At 34.4% G+C, this 19,302-nt stretch overlaps 1 protein-coding gene across 1 annotated transcript; it reads left to right on the top strand.

Moving 5' to 3' along the window:
• Positions 1-18,098: 18,098 nt before the first annotated feature.
• On the top strand, positions 18,099-18,907 carry LOC149541937 (ethylene-responsive transcription factor 11-like). Its single transcript, XM_089796138.1, has one exon. It carries the CDS (start codon positions 18,177-18,179, stop codon positions 18,756-18,758), a length of 582 nt encoding a protein of 193 aa, XP_089652264.1. The 5' UTR covers positions 18,099-18,176; the 3' UTR covers positions 18,759-18,907.
• The last annotated feature ends 395 nt before the right edge of the window (positions 18,908-19,302 follow it).

Raw genomic sequence — 19,302 nt, 5'->3', positions numbered from 1 at the left:
GGATAAAAAGTTCTGATTTGGTAAAAGGATAAGTGCAAACAAGGCAAATTTATATGAAGCAAATATAAAAAGGCACATCTATTAACAGAGATTGTAATAGAGATATGAATAATTATATGAGGAATTTTCTTTGACATGTCTTTCTTAAATGCTTCTGGTGACATCAAAGAATATAGATATGAATAATTATATGGGGAATTTTCTCTATGACCTATTTAACTTCAATGCTTCTCATGACATCAAACTACAAATGTTCAACTTATTTAAAAAAATTACACTTTGCAAATAGTGATGCAATTTACAAATTTGTGAACCCAAGTTTGGTTTTAACCAGACCCTAGATTATCAAAACCACAATACTCTAGATTATCAAAACTACAATACTTTTAGAAAAATTACACTTTGCAAATAATGATGCAGTTTATAAATTTGTGAACCCAAGTTGGGTTTTAACCAGACTCTAGATTATCAAAACTACAATACTCATGACATCAAACTATAGACATTTAACTTATTTAGAAAAATTACACTTTGCAAATAGTGATGCTGTTTACAAATTTGTGAACCCAAGTTGGGTTTTAACCAGGCCCTAGATTATCAAAACTACAATACTTCTAGAAAAATTACACTTTGCAGATAGTGATGCAGTTTACAAATTTGTGAACCAAAGTTGGGTTTTAACAAGACCCTAAATTATAAAAACTACAATACTTTTTGGAAAAATTACACTTTGCAAATAGTGATGCAATTTACAAATTTGTGAACCCAAGTTGGATTTTAACCAAACCCTAGATTATCAAAACTACAATACTCTTACCTCAGGCATTCTACAATTCCTCAAGTATTCCACGATTTCTCAAACATTAAATAAAATTGAAAGTAAAATTTTTACAAAGGTTTCATGACATGTTTATCTATCCTCTCCATTAAATTAATCTTTTTTATCATTTTATAGTTTTAAAGAAAGAAATTCACACATATAATCTCCTCCCTATAAATATAACCTTTATGACTATTCTATGGTTTAAAGAAAACAAGAAAGCTATGAGAATTTTCAACTCAAAATGACTATGGGCATACACTATAGTCCATTGTGCTCTAAATCCACTCAACAAGAGGATCTAATTTTTAAAACTTGAAAAAAATAAAATTAAAAAATTCTAGCCACAAATTTACTCAACCTGAGATGGATGCAAGTAATCTTTTTAAAGATATAAGTAGGACTACACACCGCTCACATAGGAGAGGAGTGGCAATTAAGAACAGGTATACAAACAGATGAGAGCATATTGGAATCACGATAAGGAGAATCAATAGCTAGTTACACACACTCAGCTAGTTAACATTCATAGGAGACCCACAGAACACTACAGTCAGTATTGATGGATAAAGGTCATATTTTTAGGGAATCAATTCATAGCAAACTTGAATAGATAAGCATATGCAGGAAAACCTAAACAAATTATTTGGAAACTTGTAAACATTACGCAATAGAAATTAATATCAGTTTAGGGAAATAATGGATTAGCTTAGAAAAAATCATGAAGGAAAATCAATTCAAGCACCAAACAACAAAGCATAGCAGCAGACAGTACTCGTATATACTCGGTATGCTGGTGGTTTCCACCACCATGCGGATGTTCTATTAGATTCATCGCGGCTCCGCGCACCTTGGGCCAACAGTTTCTTTTGGGTTAGGCATTGCGAGCTTTCAGCATTGGCTTTCAGTCCGACCACCATCGGCAACTTGACCGATCATGGATCTATAGCTGCTTGGCACAATCTTTCTAGCTCCAAATGAAAGTTCTATCCTGTAAATTGAAGCTGATTTCAAACAAGTATTGATCCAAGGCATAAAATAATTGTAAAATCAAAATGTAGTATAAACATCGACTAAAAATTAACTTTTGAATCAATATACTAAACAAAAGACGAAAAGAGGAACAAAGAAAGAAAAAGATTTTGAAAAGATTTCAAAGCTCAGTGGCCATGCTCTAAGCATTGTCAAGAAATGCAACCCCATTAGTTGCATATGTGAAACAAAGAGTTGAAGTTCAAGGTTAATTACCTTGCACCCATCCTATAGGTGCTCCAAAAATCAGCAAAGGAGATCTATGCTATCCATGTTCAATATGACTTCTACCTCCATGGATTCAAAATTAAAACTCATTTTTTGGGAGAATTTATTGCTTGTTGAGATATTATTATAAGTGAGCAGCCCTGTGCCCATTTGTAATGGAGAATCCATTTCATGTAAATGAGCTATTGAGTCTCATATATATAACACTTTTTGACTCCTTATTAATCAACAAAGGAACCTAAGTGTATGTGTCTTGCATTATAGATGGTTGTTCTCAAAAGTCTAACTCTTAATTGTGTCTATGAATGTCTAATGCGTATGTGTTTTATCATTGTTACTTTTTTGGACTAGTGATCCATGATTCATAAAGCTCAATTTCAGTTATAAGAGGATATAAGTTGAGCATAAGACTCTTCATTTATGTTATTTCCTCCTTTCGTTTACAATAAGGCTTATGCCGGAACAGGTGAAGAATTGGCCTTGTAATCATGGATATTGACTCACAAACCTATCATGCATTTGTGTGGCTTTCCATGATTGGTATTTAAGTAGGATGGATTTATTCTAAACAAATATTTAGACCAATAAGTCAACCCTTGATCCATTGGGGACGACCTCATTGATCTTGGTTTACCACATATAATTTCAAAATCTAGAATATTAAAATGTAATTAAATGACACAACCACTGCACAATTGCCAGACTCTTGTATATGATGACACAGAATAATCTACACTCCTTTTTCTGTCATCAAGCCTATGTTGGTGAAATAGTTTCTTTGACAGAAATACACTGCTAGATATTATTTCCATTTTACATTTATCTACCATCAAAAGAAAGTTTGTGGAAATGATTGTTGAATGTCTTCTAACACATGGCCTAGCAAAATATGCAAGAAGAAAATGATGTCGATTTGCAGTCTCATTTCATTTGAATGAGAAGTTGTTTCTTCTAGCATGTATCTTGCATTGACAACAAGTAGTGGCAAGTCCCTGAGACACCAGCACATAATTGGTCCCACATTAGTGGCCTTTCCTACTAAGAAATTATGTTGTAGTTTTTGAAGGTAGATGATCCAACCATTAAACCATACAAATGATAGAAATGTGGTTAAAGAATAGACTTTAACACCAACCCAAGCTTACCCTAAATGACGTAGCTTGTGTTAGTGTGGTTCAGCTCTTCAACATTGCCAGGTGTGAATTAATCCTTTCACGCCACCTTCTTTTAGCTTCACTATGACTCTTTGATGCTACAAGAGCCTTCACTTCTGAAATCTCTTTCAATGTCAACTAATTTGAAGCATTCATGAGCTTTCCTCTGCTACAATCAAGCACCAAAGAGCCCAAGCTATCAAAACTTGTTGGCGTTGAAGCTGTAAAACCCTTTTGGCATGTACTCCTGGCCACAAAATGCACTATAGGAAATGATTAAGCTACACAAGCTGTCTTCTGCGTAACAAAAAACAAGAAATTAGGGCAGCAACAATGAAATTAGGGTGACAAACAGAGTTTTTATTTGTTTTGACACAGTTTAAGCCCGTGTTGGTCAAAATTTCAACCAACACAGGCTTGTATTTTTTAAATATATATATATATATATGTTGCCTTGCATATTTTGACCAATTTGACCCCATTTTATTAGATGGTTGAAAATTTTGGTCTAAAAATGGGGTCAAATGTACTAATGTCGATCACATTGATTCCCTGATCCTAACTGTTTGGTTCAACAAACTCAAAATCTGAAAGTGTCAAATCAATGAAAATTCCAACTATCAATCTCATAGCTAAAACATCAATCTCAAATATTTGAATAGAACAACCTAGAAATATTCAATATATAGCAGAGAATAGAGCAAGAATCAAACATATAAGTAAATTAATTTTAGTTGGCTGATGTAAGTTTCCTAGCCAACAAAAAGACGGTCTTGGGACATCTTATACTGAAATTTGGAAAGTGTGTTCCAATAGTTCATCAATGACACATTCAAATCCATTTGCCACAAGATATTCTAGAATAGTCAATGCCTTGAAATGATAAAAGATGAGTTTCTTAATAGAATGTTTTACAACTCCAAAGGTGCCATAAGATGAGAACAAAATCAATTTTGTAGTTTTGACAGAAGATTAAAAAAGGAACACTTCCATTGCAAAAAAAAACATGTTTTTAAAAATTACAAATATCAGCTCAGGCAAGTCATATAATGTTGTTGACTTTTTGCATGAACCAAGTATATGCAGCTTGAAATTACTAACTTCTAGAGAAGTATCAGAACAATCTACCTTGTAAACATGACGCCAGTTTCTACTGGTGTCACTAACCCTTTTCCAGAGAACACCCATAACCAACTGGCTTTCATTGTTGCATCAAATACAAATTGCTTTATCCATTATTTGTTGGATGACTGCCAAAAAGAAATGTAAATCTATGTGAGAGCTCTGATGCAAAACCCTAAAGATTGTCTTACAAATTTCTTGTAGCCTGAGAAATCTCAGCCATAACCATCCCATGTGGACCCCAAGGTTCATCACTTGTTGCATCAAATACCTATAAAATAAAGAAAGTGATCTATGAGTTTCCACTTTGAAATGCCAAACAAAAAATATCATAAGAGATTTAGCTAAAATTGCACAAGCTTCTCTCTAAACTAAAAAGTGTTCTTAAACCCATGCAGTCAAGATACCCCATGTCAACTTCAATTGTTGTGGACTATTCTTTGTCATTTAAAATTTCAATTGCTTTCAAAATGGTACTAGATGATTTGTCACAGCCAACCCTCAGGCTGAAAGAGGAGTTGCACATAAGAGTGAACTCTATCTCTTTTTTAGTTAAAACTTTATCTGTGTAGCTGTATTAGAAAAATTCATATAATGTTCTAAAGAATCCATATTACAGGTATTTATTACATCATTACTAGGACAATGCTATTGATTAGGATTATGTTGTACTTAAATAAAAAAAATTATATGTATTCTACATCTTTTGTCCTTAGTTTTAACCAATGACAGGGAAAAGTCATAAAAATGTTGTCAATAAATGATGAGAAAAAATCATCAATAAATGAAAGAAAATAGTCATATTAAATGCAGTCTGGCCATTGCTTCATTTCTTTATTAAAAGTTGACAAATACAATTGATTATTAACTTTTCACTTAATCCAACAAAGTACATCAACAGGAAGTTTGTTGACTTGTGTGTCTTTAACTAAAATTGTACAAAACAATAACTAGAATAGACTATCTATGTTTACATCACAATATACATTAGTTTTTTTGTACAAAACAAGATATTGTAAATTCAACTTAAGTCATAATACATGCAATATGCCTGAAATCCAAGGTGCAAGTCAAATCTAATCCAGTATTTATTCTGCAAGATTAACATCTATTGTTGGAACAATATTGAAACTACTACCATACATCAACCTACAAGTTAAGGTTGCCCATATCTTAACCTACTACACATGCTTTTAGAGCTGCTAAGGTCAACTACCTGGGTTTGTTACATCAGTAATACTAAAGCAAATCCAACTAACATTGAGATGAGTAAGACTCATTTAGTCATGAATCTGCTACTGTTATGGTTTAAGACCAATTACAAAAGTCAAATAGCTGCTACTTAAATGAATTGACTATTTCCAAGCTAATTAAGTTCCTTTTGAACAGTGACCCTCATGAGTTGGCAAGGTGATTTGGGGGTCTCATTTGGGGTCTCAAAACTTCTTAATGTCAAACTTCTAAACTTAAAAAAAAAATGAAAATGTCATCATTAACTCTAGAATCAAGGAATGAGCATTAAATACTTCTGATCCATAAATAATAATAATTTGGCAGAGAGAAATTTGGCGATTCTTACCAATACATCGATAGTGATCACAGTGAGGATGAATCAAATTATGAAATGACTCTTCAATAACAAAAAGTAGAAAAATGACTTAGAATCAATTGAAAAACAACACACGATAATCTGATCAACTACATAAAAACTTCATTCAAATCAGGTCAAGTGACTTACACAAAGATTTTGCATGATTTTGTTTGCTGTTGAGAATGTTGACAGGACAAAATGACCACAGGTTGCTAGATGAATGTTATGACCCAACTAAAGAAGAAATATTTTTATAATGAAATGAACCAAGACTGTTCTTCTACAACTGCTGCTCCAATCCATAAATGCCTATTCATAAACAGGTAGCATTTATAAAATGTATAATATATTTATGAAATGGTGATTGATAAGATACAATCCATAAGTAGGAGATATTTTAACACAACAAGTCAAATTGTGATATTGCTATCAGGATTTAACTGTGTGATTTTTGAGTCAAACTCATCGATGCATATTTAATGAAATGAATGGAACCCATCTCTCATGAGAATGAATGGAACAATTAGCACTCATTAGATCTAGGTGATGCTCACAGAGGTGAAGCACCAAGACTTTTCAGGAGGTCACCCATCCCAGTACTACTCCAACTCTAGCATGCTTAACTACATAGTTTCCTCCATGGCTAAACCCACTCTACTTGCAACTCCATTTGCAAAACCTTCACCAAGTGTTGTGCCTTATGAACCATTCATTAGAAATCCCCTTAAGCTCATCAATTGATAAGTAGGAGATATTTTTCCATAGCAAGTCACATTGTGATATTGCTATCAGTATTTAACTGTGTGATTTTTGAGTCAAACTCATTAACCCATATTTTATGAGTAGTGGCTCACTAAACCCATCTCTCATGAGAATGATTGGAACACTTAGCACTCATTGGATCTAGGTGATGCTCACAGAAGTGGAGCACCGAGATTTCACGGGAGGTCACCCATCCTAATACTACAGCTTGAGCACACTTAACTACAAAGTTTCTTGATAGCAATATCATTATTATTTTTTTAATTCTTAACCCTTATATTTTGTCACAATATCTTGCTAGTTCATCTACACTTGTGAGGAATTGGATCACAAACTCCTATATCTGCTTAGTAAAGTGCAATTGGCTACACTGAAAAAAGGAAAAGGACTTGGTTTACGTGCATCCAAATCTACTGCTCCTTAAACAAAGTGGCTAAGAGGGGACACAAGGGACTGAGATAATAAGCTCATAACAAATTGACTTGGATCTTCCACTTCCCACTTTGCTGCACTTGATGTTGATTATGACTATGGGCAAATTTGTGGGCATTGGAGTGCTAGTGCCAATGCCAATGCTAGTGGAGCCCTATTTGTGGTTCTTCTAATTTACCACTACCTATATCATCTAATATAGATGGTGATGATATTTTGTAAGTCCCATATTATTATTTTTTAAATGATGACTCACTGTTGAAAATTGACATTATTATTATTTAATTTTAATATATATTATAACATTTGAGTTTCACTAATATATCATTAGTATTTTGAACTAAAATACTACTGCAAATATGCATATTTTATATTTTAAATGTTTTTGTATTGACGAACTCAACACCAGATTCTTTTTGATAAAATCCTCAAACTAGACCTATGAACCTGAAACCAAACCACTATGAAGGCTAGTAAGTTAGATTTTAAGTAAACAATCTTTGAGAAATTATTTCTTTATGTTATGGCCCCATCTTGAGCATTGTTTGCTCTTGTGGGTTTATGCATACATTGTAGGAGTATCTTGCATTTGTTTGACTTGTTGTAGAAAATTATCTCCTACTCATCAATTGATGAGCTTAAGCGGCTTTCTAATGAATGGTTCATAAGGCACAATATTTGGTGAAGATTTTGAAAATGGGGTTGCAAGAAAAGTGGGTTTAACTAGAGGAAACTCCATAGTTAAGTGTTCTCGAGCTGCAGTTATACTAGGATAGGTGACCTCCCAAGAAGTCCCAGTGCTTCACCTCTGTGAGCATCATTGAAATTCAATGAGTGCTAAGTGTTCCATTTATTGAACCACTACTCATCAAATATGGGTCAATGAGTTTGACTCAAAACTCACACAGTTCAATCCTGATAGTGATATCACAATTTGACTTGTTGTGGAAAAATATCTCCTACTTATCAATTGATGAGCTTAAGGGGCTTTCTAATGAATAGTTCATAAGGCGCAACACTTGGTGAAGGTTTTGCAAATGGGGTCGCAAGCAGAGTGGGTTTAACCATGGAGGAAACTCCATAGCTAAGTGTGTTAGAGCTAGAGTAATACTAGGATGGGTGACCTCCTGGTAAGTCTTAGTGCTTCACCTCTGTGAGCATCACCTAGATCCATTGAGTGCTAAGTGTTCCATTCATTCTCATGAGAGATGGGTTTAGTGAACCACTACTCATGAAATATGGGTCAATGAGTTTGACTCAAAAACACAGTTAAATCCTGATAGCAATATCACAATTTGACTTGTGGAAAAATATCTCCTACTTATCAATTGATGAGCCTAAGGGGATTTCTAATGAATGGTTCATAAGTCACAACACTTGGTGAAGGTTTTACAAATAGGGTTCCAAGAAAAGTGGGTTTAACCATAGAGTAAACTCGATAGTTAAGGTGCTCAAGCTAGAGTAGTACTGGGATGGGTGACTTTCAGGGAAGTCCCAGTGCTTCATCTCTATGAGCATCACCTAGATCCAATGACTGTTAAGTGTTCCATTCATTCTCATGAGAGATGGGTTCAGTGAACCACTACTCATGAAATATGGGTCAATGAGTTTGACTCAAAAATCACACAGTTAAATCCTGATAGCAATATCACAATTTGACTTGTGCAAAAATAACTCTTACTTATCAATTGATATGGTTAAGGGGATTTCTAACGAATGGTTCATAAGGCATAACACTTGGTGAAGGTTTTGCAAATGGGGTTGCAAGTAGAGTGGGTTTAACCATGGATGAAACTCCGTAGTTAAGTGCACTCGAGCTAGAGTAGTACTGGGATGGGTAACCTCCCAAGAAGTCTCGGTGCTTCACCTTTGTGAGCACCACCTAGATCCAATGAGTGCTAAGTGTTCCGTTCATTCTCATAAGAGATGGTTTCGGTGAACCACTAGTCATGAAATATGGGTCAATGACTTTGACTCAAAAATCACACAATTAAACCTTGATAGCAATATCACAATTTGACTTGCTGTGGAAAAATACCTCCTACTTATGGATTGTATCTTATCAATCAGTGCTTTGAACATATATTATACATTTTATTAATGCTACTTGTTTATGCATAAGCAATTATGGATTGGAGTGGTATTTGCAAGAAAACAGTCTTGGTTCATTTCATTATAAAAATAGTTCCTCTTTGGTTGGGTCATAATATTCAACTAGCAACCTATGATCATTTTTTCCCATCGACATTCTCAACAATAGAAAATCGTGCAGAATCTTTGTGTAAGTCACTTGACCTGATTTGAATGAAGTTCTTATGTAGTTGATCAGATTATCATGTGTTGTTTTTCAATTGATTCTAGGTTTTTCTTATCTATTTTCAATAGTAGTAGTTACATAGAGGGGATGTAGGGTTATGCTGATAAACTTTAAAACATTTGGAAAATGCTTCTGTATAGTGAGTAGCTACCTCTGCTCTTTGAAGAGCTATCCTTGAGTTTTTTTTTTGTTGTTGATGTCATAGACAACCTACACAACCATTTGTGGAGTTTTTGCACAAGAAAATTTATCATATGCAAGGCTTCCTTAAATGCAGCACAACACAAGATAGAATGCAGATATGAAAATGCTTCTTGTTCTAAAATGGCTGCATAGAGTGTTGGATCTGAGTAGCCCATCTACAATTTCATTTTTTTCACATGGGTTGTAGCAAATACGATTAAAAATTTGGGATAAAGTTTTGGATGCTTGTTGGGAGACACAGTTCAATTTAGATAATATGAAAAGAAGATAATGAGTTCCAATCTTAAAGTCAATATATCATATCAAAAGATCAAAGCTTGTTGTATAGAGAATGATTCTTTTCCTATGTCTATGTATATACATGAGAAAAGATGGGAAAAATTTACAAGAAAGTACCATGAATTTTTCAAATTATTTTCAGTGGTATCTCCTTTGGGTACTTTTCTTTGAGGGATCTGTATATGAGAAAATGTTAGTATGCTAATAGAAACCAAATTTAAATAAAGCTTCTACAAACTAAACAAAATTCATAAACTTCAAGATAGACTAAGATGAGCTCTTAATTGAGAATATGAGCCATTAATGGGCTCTCTCAATAAGAAGCTCTCTTGTTGAGTAGCTTTGTCTAAATAGATAGGATGTATGCTCAAGCTTTATGCTTCAAAAAGGGCTTCAATGGATGATTGTGGATTTTTGGTGTGGATAGATGGCTTTAGTATGGATTTGGCTCTCAAAATAGCATTATAACTTTACTTCATGGATTGTGTTATTTTGCAAAGGGGAAGGATCCAATTTATAGGCAAGAGGCTTTAGGGATTGAGGGCTAAGATGCAAGGATGGGAAAAAGCTTATGGAGGGCTCAGATTGCATGAGAGGAGAGCACATGGATTGTGCTTCCTTATAGCCAATCAAGGAGTGACACATGTCACATGGTGAGAGGATGGAGGAAAGGGGAAGGATGAGTCAACAAAAGAGGCTCAAGAGATAAAATCTTCATAAAGACCCTCATAATGACTTGTAAGAGCAATAAAAGGGCTTGTAAGAGTCATTTATGACCTAGTGGACTTCATAAAGTTTTATGGTTGAGATATTTTGAGGGTGATGAGAGCAAATTCGACTTGGACTTGATTAGGAAGGTTCTAAGCTTGTTTAGGCTTGTGCAAATGATTAGAGGATGGATTAGGATGGTTTAGGATTAGCTTAAGGATAGGCAAGTGGATGGCATTCAATGAGGGTGGGTGAAGGAAGAGATATTTGTTAACTTTGGCTTGGGTTAGTAAGTCTTAACCCATGTTTAGGGAATGTGACAAGGTTAGGAGGGGATTAGGATTAGGTTTAAAGACATCTTCTAGAAGAGTCTAGATTTTGGAGGAGGATAAAGACTTTCTAGAATAGTCTAGAATTTCCTAGGATGAGGATGAAGACTTTCTAGAAGAGTCTAGAATTTCTTAGGATGAGGATAAATTAGATTTTTAGGAAATAAATAAAGTTTTATTTATTTCAAGGGTTTGGGTTGAGGATATATTTATTAAAACTTTTTTAATAAACATGAGGATTAATATTTAATTTTAATTAAATATTTTGAGTTGGGATTAGGGGTAGGAAATGATGGGATTAGCCTTTAATCGAAATTAAAGAAGGATTAGAAGATTTTGGAAGAGGTTATTGGTCATAAGGAAATTGGCCAAGTTTTGGGCAAAAAATAAATTTTTTATTTATTTTAGGATTTTTGGTCAATTTATTAATTAAATAATTAATAAATAAGGAAATAATGTTTAAATAAGATTTAAACATTTTTGGGAGGGATTCCTTAATTAAATATTTTTAATTAAGATAAAAGGATTTAATGGCATAAAAATTAATTAATTAATTAATAAATGATGATGTCATCGGGAATTTTTCAGAAAATAAAAATACTTTATTTTCTAAAGGATTTTTAGGTGTCTACAGGATCTACTGCAGGTTTTGTATTTTTCCTCATGGTATTGATTTTATTTGTTGACACATAAGGCAGTGATCTATAGTATAGTACATAAAAGCATTTACCAGCAATACTTAATGCATTAAGAGAAGATTTATTGCAATTCAAGTGCATGGAATAATTTTTATGAGTTGTTTGATTTGAAGGGACATTTGACATTAGATATTTAGGTACTATCTTCCATCCTGCCATATATCTTTGGTCTTGGCCTGAAAAATAAAAGAAGATCCAAACTACTTACCTGGATTCTGCTTCCAGCGACCAGCCATAGAAACCAGAGATTTGATGAAGATCCACACTTATCAAACGTGTAGCTTATTTCCTCCAAACAGAGCTTTGTTTCCTCATCTTGTGAGCAATTCTTTGTTGCTTCGTGACCACAATCTTTGAAGTGAAAAAGAACTTGTTCAACATAGAGTGGATGCTTACCATCATGACAAGTGATTTCACACAGGTGACTACATTGGAGAAGAGCCCTACAAGGCCATGTGCAGAACAGAGGATTGAAAGAAGATACATCTTTAATGCACGGAACAAAAGGAGGGTCGCAAGGATGTCTTGGATACCGAAAATATATTTCCTCACTCAAACAATCCTATTCTTTGAAATCTAACAACAAGTTGTGATTGCTCGCGATACAGAAACACACAGCCTATTTTGCTTAACTAGATATCCAAGATTTCTATCATCGTTGGATCTTACGAGGGAAACAATCACAATGTTATTCTCTGAACCCTGAAACCCCAACAGTAAAACATCAAACAACCACATTGACAATGAAATAGGGCATTAACCTTTTTCATTTTCAAAACAATATGAAGCTCATGTTGGTCAAAATTTTGACCAACATGGGCATGGATTTTTAAAAATATATATTTTTCCTTGCATAGTGTGACCAATCTAAACCATTTTAATAGATGGTCAAAAATTTTGGTAAAAAATAAGGGTCAAATGTACTAGTGAACTGTCCACTCGACTTCTGAAGGACTTCTACATTACTCAGCATCCTCAACTTCAATTGAATTTTCCTCTATACTCGGCTACCACTACCAACTCGGCTCCAACTAATTATTCAAATTTGACAATCAACTTGGTATGAACTTAAGATTTTACTCGACATCTGAGGGCAACTCGGCAACACTTGTGAAATCTTGAAATTTTAACTTTGCATCTTTAATCATGTTGATCTCTTCCTTTCAGTACTTACTTGTTTAGGAATTGATGTATGATAAAGCTTTGTAAATCAGTCCCTCATGCCTTCTTGTGCTTAGTTTGATGAAGTGTGATCACTTGACCTATTAGGTCAAGTGATCCCTTCATTTGATGTGCTCCTTCCATCTTTATTCATCCATGTCTTATTCATTTCTCCTTTGATGTGTTCAACATCTACCTTCTCTTTACCTTTGTTGTTCTGTGAGTTGGGTGCCTTTGACCTTGTTGGGAAATTCTTGCTGATATGACCAATCTTCAAACAACTAAAACATGTGGTTTGACTCAACCATCTGCTGTAGTTTCCTCTGAAATGTATTCTTATGTAATTTTCAGGAATGTGTCCATATTCCTGACAATAATGACAACTATACCTGGTGTTAGAATCCCAATTGTAGTGATGTCCATGGTTATTTCCCTTTGTTGGATGATTAGGTGTCCACATAGGCTTTGATCTACACTCAAAAGCTCTATGTCCATACTTCTTGCAATTGTAGCAGTGACCTTCAAATCTTCGTGTTCTAATAATCTTAGTCCTACAGTTATGTGCTTGATGTCCTTGTTTCTTGCACATATGACAGTAACCCATATTCTTAGGTTTTTTCATGTTGATGGGCATTCTTACTCCTGCATACATTAGAGGCATGTCCCTTTTTACCACATAAATGACAAGTAGGTTTAGTATTCTTACCCTTGTTACTCCTTTCTTCTACAGTCTTGGATGACTCTCCTTGTTCAATGCTGGTGTATCCTGATCTTGAAGTATCATTGCTAGCCCTTAGTGATTTCAGTAGCTGCTTAAAGTACTTGATTGCCTCGTTGGGTTTGTTAAAGCTCTCTGAAATCTCCTTCTCTCTTTTCAGATCATTTTGCAGTTGTTCATTTTGCATCTTCAGTGTAGAGATCTCAATAACCTTGACATTCAATTCATGATGTGCATTCATCATCTAACTTAGGGTGTTTAGCTGCATGTTTGAAATTCTTGCAAGTTCAATTGACTTTTCTTCCAGTCTATTGGCAAGATTTCTCTTGTCTTCTTCCAGTATAGCTTTGTCTTCAATGGCTCTTTTCTTCTGTTCAGTCACCTCACAAAGCATCATGGCTTGTGACTCTTGTTCAAGCTTGAGTGTTCTGATTTCTTCTGCTTGGACTTTATTCTTTTCCATTAGGTATGCTATTGCTGCATCAAACTCTTTAGAATCTTCATTTGCAAACGATTTTGTGGTGTCAATCTCCTTGTATTGTGTATCATTCTCAGCTATGCAATGCCTCTTCTTCTTTTTAAGGATTTTCTAAGTTCCACCCTAGCTTCTTCCAAAGCATGTAAAGCAAGTTGTATATCAATTGCCTAATTCTCTATGATCTTCCCAAGTTTGTAGACTTCCATTTCCAAATCTTTTCTCCAAGCTGTAAGGCTCCTCCTTGTGAGAACTTGACTCTGATACCAATTGTTAGAATTTACAAGTAGGAAGATTTACTTCTGGGGGGTGGGAGGGGGGGAATCAGAAGTAACTAAATTTAACCATTTAAAACCTTTATGTTGAAGTCATTCACATGCATCTAATTCATCTAATAAACATGAAAGTAAAGACATGCATGAAAATAGATAACACAAGAATTTGGTAACCTAGAAACCCTCCAAAATGAGAACGTAAAACTAGGGTGGGGATGACACCCACAAAGTATCACTACAACAATATGTAACTATTCAAGGTTACAAAGTTTGAGCACTTCCAATGGTCTGCCCTATGAAAGGCATGTCCTGTTAAAGACTTTACACCCTGTTAAAAGTGACCTGGTTAAAGGATTTACAAACATTCACTTGGAATGTTACCTTGCTAAAGGATTTACAATCTTGTTAAGGATCTACAATGTGGCTGTTAAACCAATATGGCAGCTAGACCAACCTATCAACATAGGATTTCCATTCTTACAATAAAATGGTTAGAAAGTATAATAGAATGTCTTGACTTGATGACTTGCAATCCTCAATTGTTGATTCCAAATCCTTGTTCTATTCTATCTACTCTGATCCTTACTTGATCTAATAGGTCTCTTCTCAAAACTCTGATACTTTGTTCTTGATCAACTGGATTCTACAACGTTGCTCTACTCTTCTCTAAGTCTTTACACCCTCCTGCACTTTTCTATAATGCACCCATACACTTCTCTCATCCATGCATACAATGGGGTTTCATCCTCCTTTTAAAGATTTCAAAGACTTAGGGTTAGGTATGAATCTACGACCAATATTTACTCTTCATTTCTCGCTCAATTCTTGCACTTTTCCTATTGGTTGCATGTCTTCTCCATTTTTCTTATTGGTTGCATGTTGATTACATAGGTAATGCAAAAGATTTGATCTTATCTTCAAGATCCTTCGAGATTCATCCTGAGTTGGCTCAAAAGCATTTTACATTTGAGTTTGTGAAGATACAAACTCATATGTTGATTCTGTGTTACTTGGCACTTACTATTTGTTGATGCTCAGCACATATAGGAATTTTGTCTCACTCATCTCATATAGTAATTATGTTTCACTTGGCATCTATACTCTACTCGGCACCCATAGTGACTTGGCATGTATACTGACTCAGCACTTGAACTTCACTCAACACCTGAAGATCACTCGGTGCCTGAAGTTCACTCAGCACCTATTGAATTCTCTGGCTTGGCACACATTGTAGCTCAGCTTCTGTATTATACTCAGCATCATCTTGAGAATTGGTTATGTGTGTTGACACTTAAATGTCAAAACCAATCTGAGACCAACAAGGAGGAGAGGAGAGAAGGGGTGTCAGTGATGCCACCTCTAGGTTCTTCCTAGGGTATACCTAGTTTAGATCCAAACGTGAGCAATTCATCCCCTTGAGATGAGCAGTAATATGCCACAGCTTTGGGGCTATTTATGATATACATTTATGACATGATGTGTGTGTGTGTGTGTGTGTGTGTGTGTGTGTGTGTGTGTGTGTGTGTGTGTGTGTGTGTGTGTGTGTGTGTGTGTGTGTGTGTGTTGAGGGCACAAGCCCTGATGTATTTTTATGATAGAAATTATGGACCTTGGACAAACTCTTGTTCTTTCAAGGGTGGGGTGTGCACATTGTTAGGAATAGATGGTCTATTTTTCATCTCAACTTGAAAAACTTCTTGTAGAGGAATGTCAATTTGTTTAATGGCTAAATTGGTCATTATATCAACTAAAACATTATATATTATAAATGCAGTTAATTGAAAATGCATAAAAAAACCTCTAATTAATCCCATACATGATTTCTATACTTTTTCAACCTTAAGTTTTTCATCATAAATTTATCTCTAGTCTGATATATAATCAACTCTGAATCTCCAAATACTAAAATTAACTTTATTTTATGAAATTTGGCTATATTTGGACTTAGAAACAGAGCTTCATATTCAAAAATATTGTTTATAGGTTTGAAATTCAATAGAAAGGCATACCTAAATATTATACCTGATGGTAATGTGAGAGTTACCTTGGCTCCATTACCTTCCTTGCTACATGCTCCATCAAAATGCATTTTCCATAATTCATTATCTTCTTCCTGTATAATAATTTCATTCTTGTCCTCTATAATTTGAATAGGTTTACTTATACTTGGAAATTATCAATATATATTTGGCCAAAAATGATTCTTTTATTAGGTTGTAAGTTTTCAACAAGATATTCATACCTTGGTTCTTTAACAATCCTAATGTTATGGCCATTAATTGAAATAGCTGCATATGACAAGTCCAATTGTATGTTTCCTCCAACTAAATTTGACCATTGCCTTGAAAGCAACATGTCATAATAGGTCAGAACTTCAACTATGGTAATATTTGTCTTATAGGAAATATCAGGGTAGGCAGGAAATATGAAATCAACATTTTTTCTTACACCCATCATAGGTATTGATTTGTTATCCATAATATAGCACTTTCCATAAGAGATGTCTTTTTTCAATCCTAATTCTTTCATAACTTTAATAGGCATTATTTTCATAGTTGCTCCTAAATCCACCATGTAATTCCTTACTAATTTATTGTTTATCAATAAAGTTAAGTAAAAGGAATCTACCTGCGGGGCATTCTCATTGATATTGGTCCCTAAATAGATAACAAGAGTCTCACCAATATTGACACACCCTTCTTTGTTAGTGTCTAACAAAATATTTAAGACTTCTTTTCCATATTTTGAAATTTTAACAATTTTCAAAAACTAAGTTTGCAATCCCCAAAATGATAGCAAGCAAAAGTAATGAAAGCAATTAAGTGAAAAAATTGAAATATCAACATATTCAAAAACTATATATATATATATATATATATATATATATATATATATTTGATCCATATAAAAGTTTTTGTCTTCAAAGATATTAATTTTTTTGTCTTGAGAGATTTCTCCAATGAAGTTCTAAACTTGAACTTGAGGAGCTTAGAAGCCTCAAGTAAAGATTAGTAATTATTTTGAACAACATATTGATCACTTGATTTTATCGTTTTAAAAAAATTAGGGGAGATACTAAAATTTATTTTATTGTTATAAATTATTTGTACATTTTTTTATTAAATTGAGTAATTACTGATGAATTTAATTTTCATAAAGAAAACATATTTATATGAGATGAATCATTTTTGTGATTGAGCTTCTCATTTGATGTAAAACTAGACTCTAGAAATCTTATGTCTTTGATGAATTATTTTGTTGAATAAATTATAACTAAAAATTTATCTAATATGTACAACAATTGTAATTGACTACAAAAACTTGTTTAAATACTTAAATTTCAAATTGAAGTTAATATTACTCCTCAACAAATAAATAGTTTGTAAGATTAATTTGAATGTTGTTTATAGATTCGAATGTACCATTATTATCATATTCTATCCATCATCATAATGAAAAGAAGAGAGCATAAGAATTAAAAAAATAATTGTGAGAGTATTGTTGGACGGGGAGTATTTGAGAGTCACTACTCTTTAATCTTGGACAACCATAATCTTTGAACACAACCCTAGAAAACCCTAGCAGTTGAAAACCCGCGCCGAAGAAAAGTCGACTGACATTAACATTTAATAAAGCGGAGACAGGGAAAGATGACGAGAATTGCCGTTACCGTCACGTCCTCTACAAAAGGCCGCCTCTTCGAAACCGTGGACCAAGCGGTTAGCTTTACCAGCTACCACTCCTTTCCTTCTTCACATTTTCTTTTCGTCCTCCCGCCTATATAAATAAACGATAAGGGGGCCACTACTCATTAAATATGCATTAGCCTTTCCTTCTTTTCATTTCTCTTTTACTTCAGTGGTTTAATTTAATGGCTTCCAGAGCGGATGGATTACAAGTTCATTACAGGGGAGTGAGGAAGAGGCCATGGGGTCGATTCGCAGCAGAGATCAGAGATCCTGCCAGAAAACAGAGGGTTTGGCTTGGAACTTTCGGTACTGCGGAGGAAGCAGCTAGGGCTTACGACGCTGCTGCGATTTCTTTGAGAGGTCCCAGAGCTAAAATAAATTTCTCTTATTGTTCTTCTTTTGCTCAGAAAAATAGTGCTGTGGAGGTTTCCGCACGCTCTGCGATGAAGCCCCTGAAAAAGTACGGAGCTTCATTTTCTATTTTAAATCCCTGTCATGGCGTGCCTGGTAAGGAGCCTTTCTTGTTTTCTGGTAAAGCAAGGGATCTGGATTTTTCCGACAATAGACAAATATTTTGCAAGAAGATTGAGAAATTTGTGGCGACTAATGGTCAAAGCGAGTCTGAATCTTCGTCACTTGTTGTGGACGGCGAAACGGAAGCGGAGCCGCCTTCGGCGAAGAAGATGCCGCGGCTCTTCGATCTCAACCTTCCGCCGCCTGTTGAGGAAGAATCTCACCGTCAATCTTCGTCATTGAGTTTGTAATCCTCTTTGAGTTTGTAATTAATGAGTCATTTTGGTAGGGCTGGTTATTTGATGAGAAACTTATTGATATTTTTGTGAGATTCGGAATTCAAAGAAAATAAAATGTAAATGAAATGAAGGATGATGAGAAAAGAAACATTTATTCATAATATTTTTACAAAATTTTCAAAGCTTCTTAGAGATCAAGATGCCGTAACTTTTAGATCTCAATCTTCTCTCATGTCTCAACCTTCCTCCGCTCGTTGATGAAGAATTTCACTGTCAGTCGTCCAGATTGGCTCATTAAGGTTCCAATTAGTTAGTCATTTTATTAGCCGTGTTCATTTTGACGAGAAAAATTTCGATTGTTTCACAATATGTCTCAGATTCGGAATTCAAAAGTATAAAATTGACGATGATAATGAATATTTTTGTTATACGCTTCCGTTTCTCAAGCTTTTTTGATAACGAAGATGCCGCAGCTTTTTGATCGCTGCCTTCTGCCGAACTCTAAGGAAGTATCTTAGTGTCGATCATCCAGATCGATTAATCTATGTTCTAATTA

The sequence above is a fragment of the Cupressus sempervirens genome, chromosome 8 (assembly GCF_028749045.1).
Source record: "Cupressus sempervirens isolate cs-2001-9-10 chromosome 8, ASM2874904v1, whole genome shotgun sequence".
In the NCBI taxonomy this organism is placed as follows: domain Eukaryota; kingdom Viridiplantae; phylum Streptophyta; class Pinopsida; order Cupressales; family Cupressaceae; genus Cupressus; species Cupressus sempervirens.
Note: the sequence above shows the minus strand (reverse complement) of the source record. Positions and strands in the feature narration are given on the sequence as shown.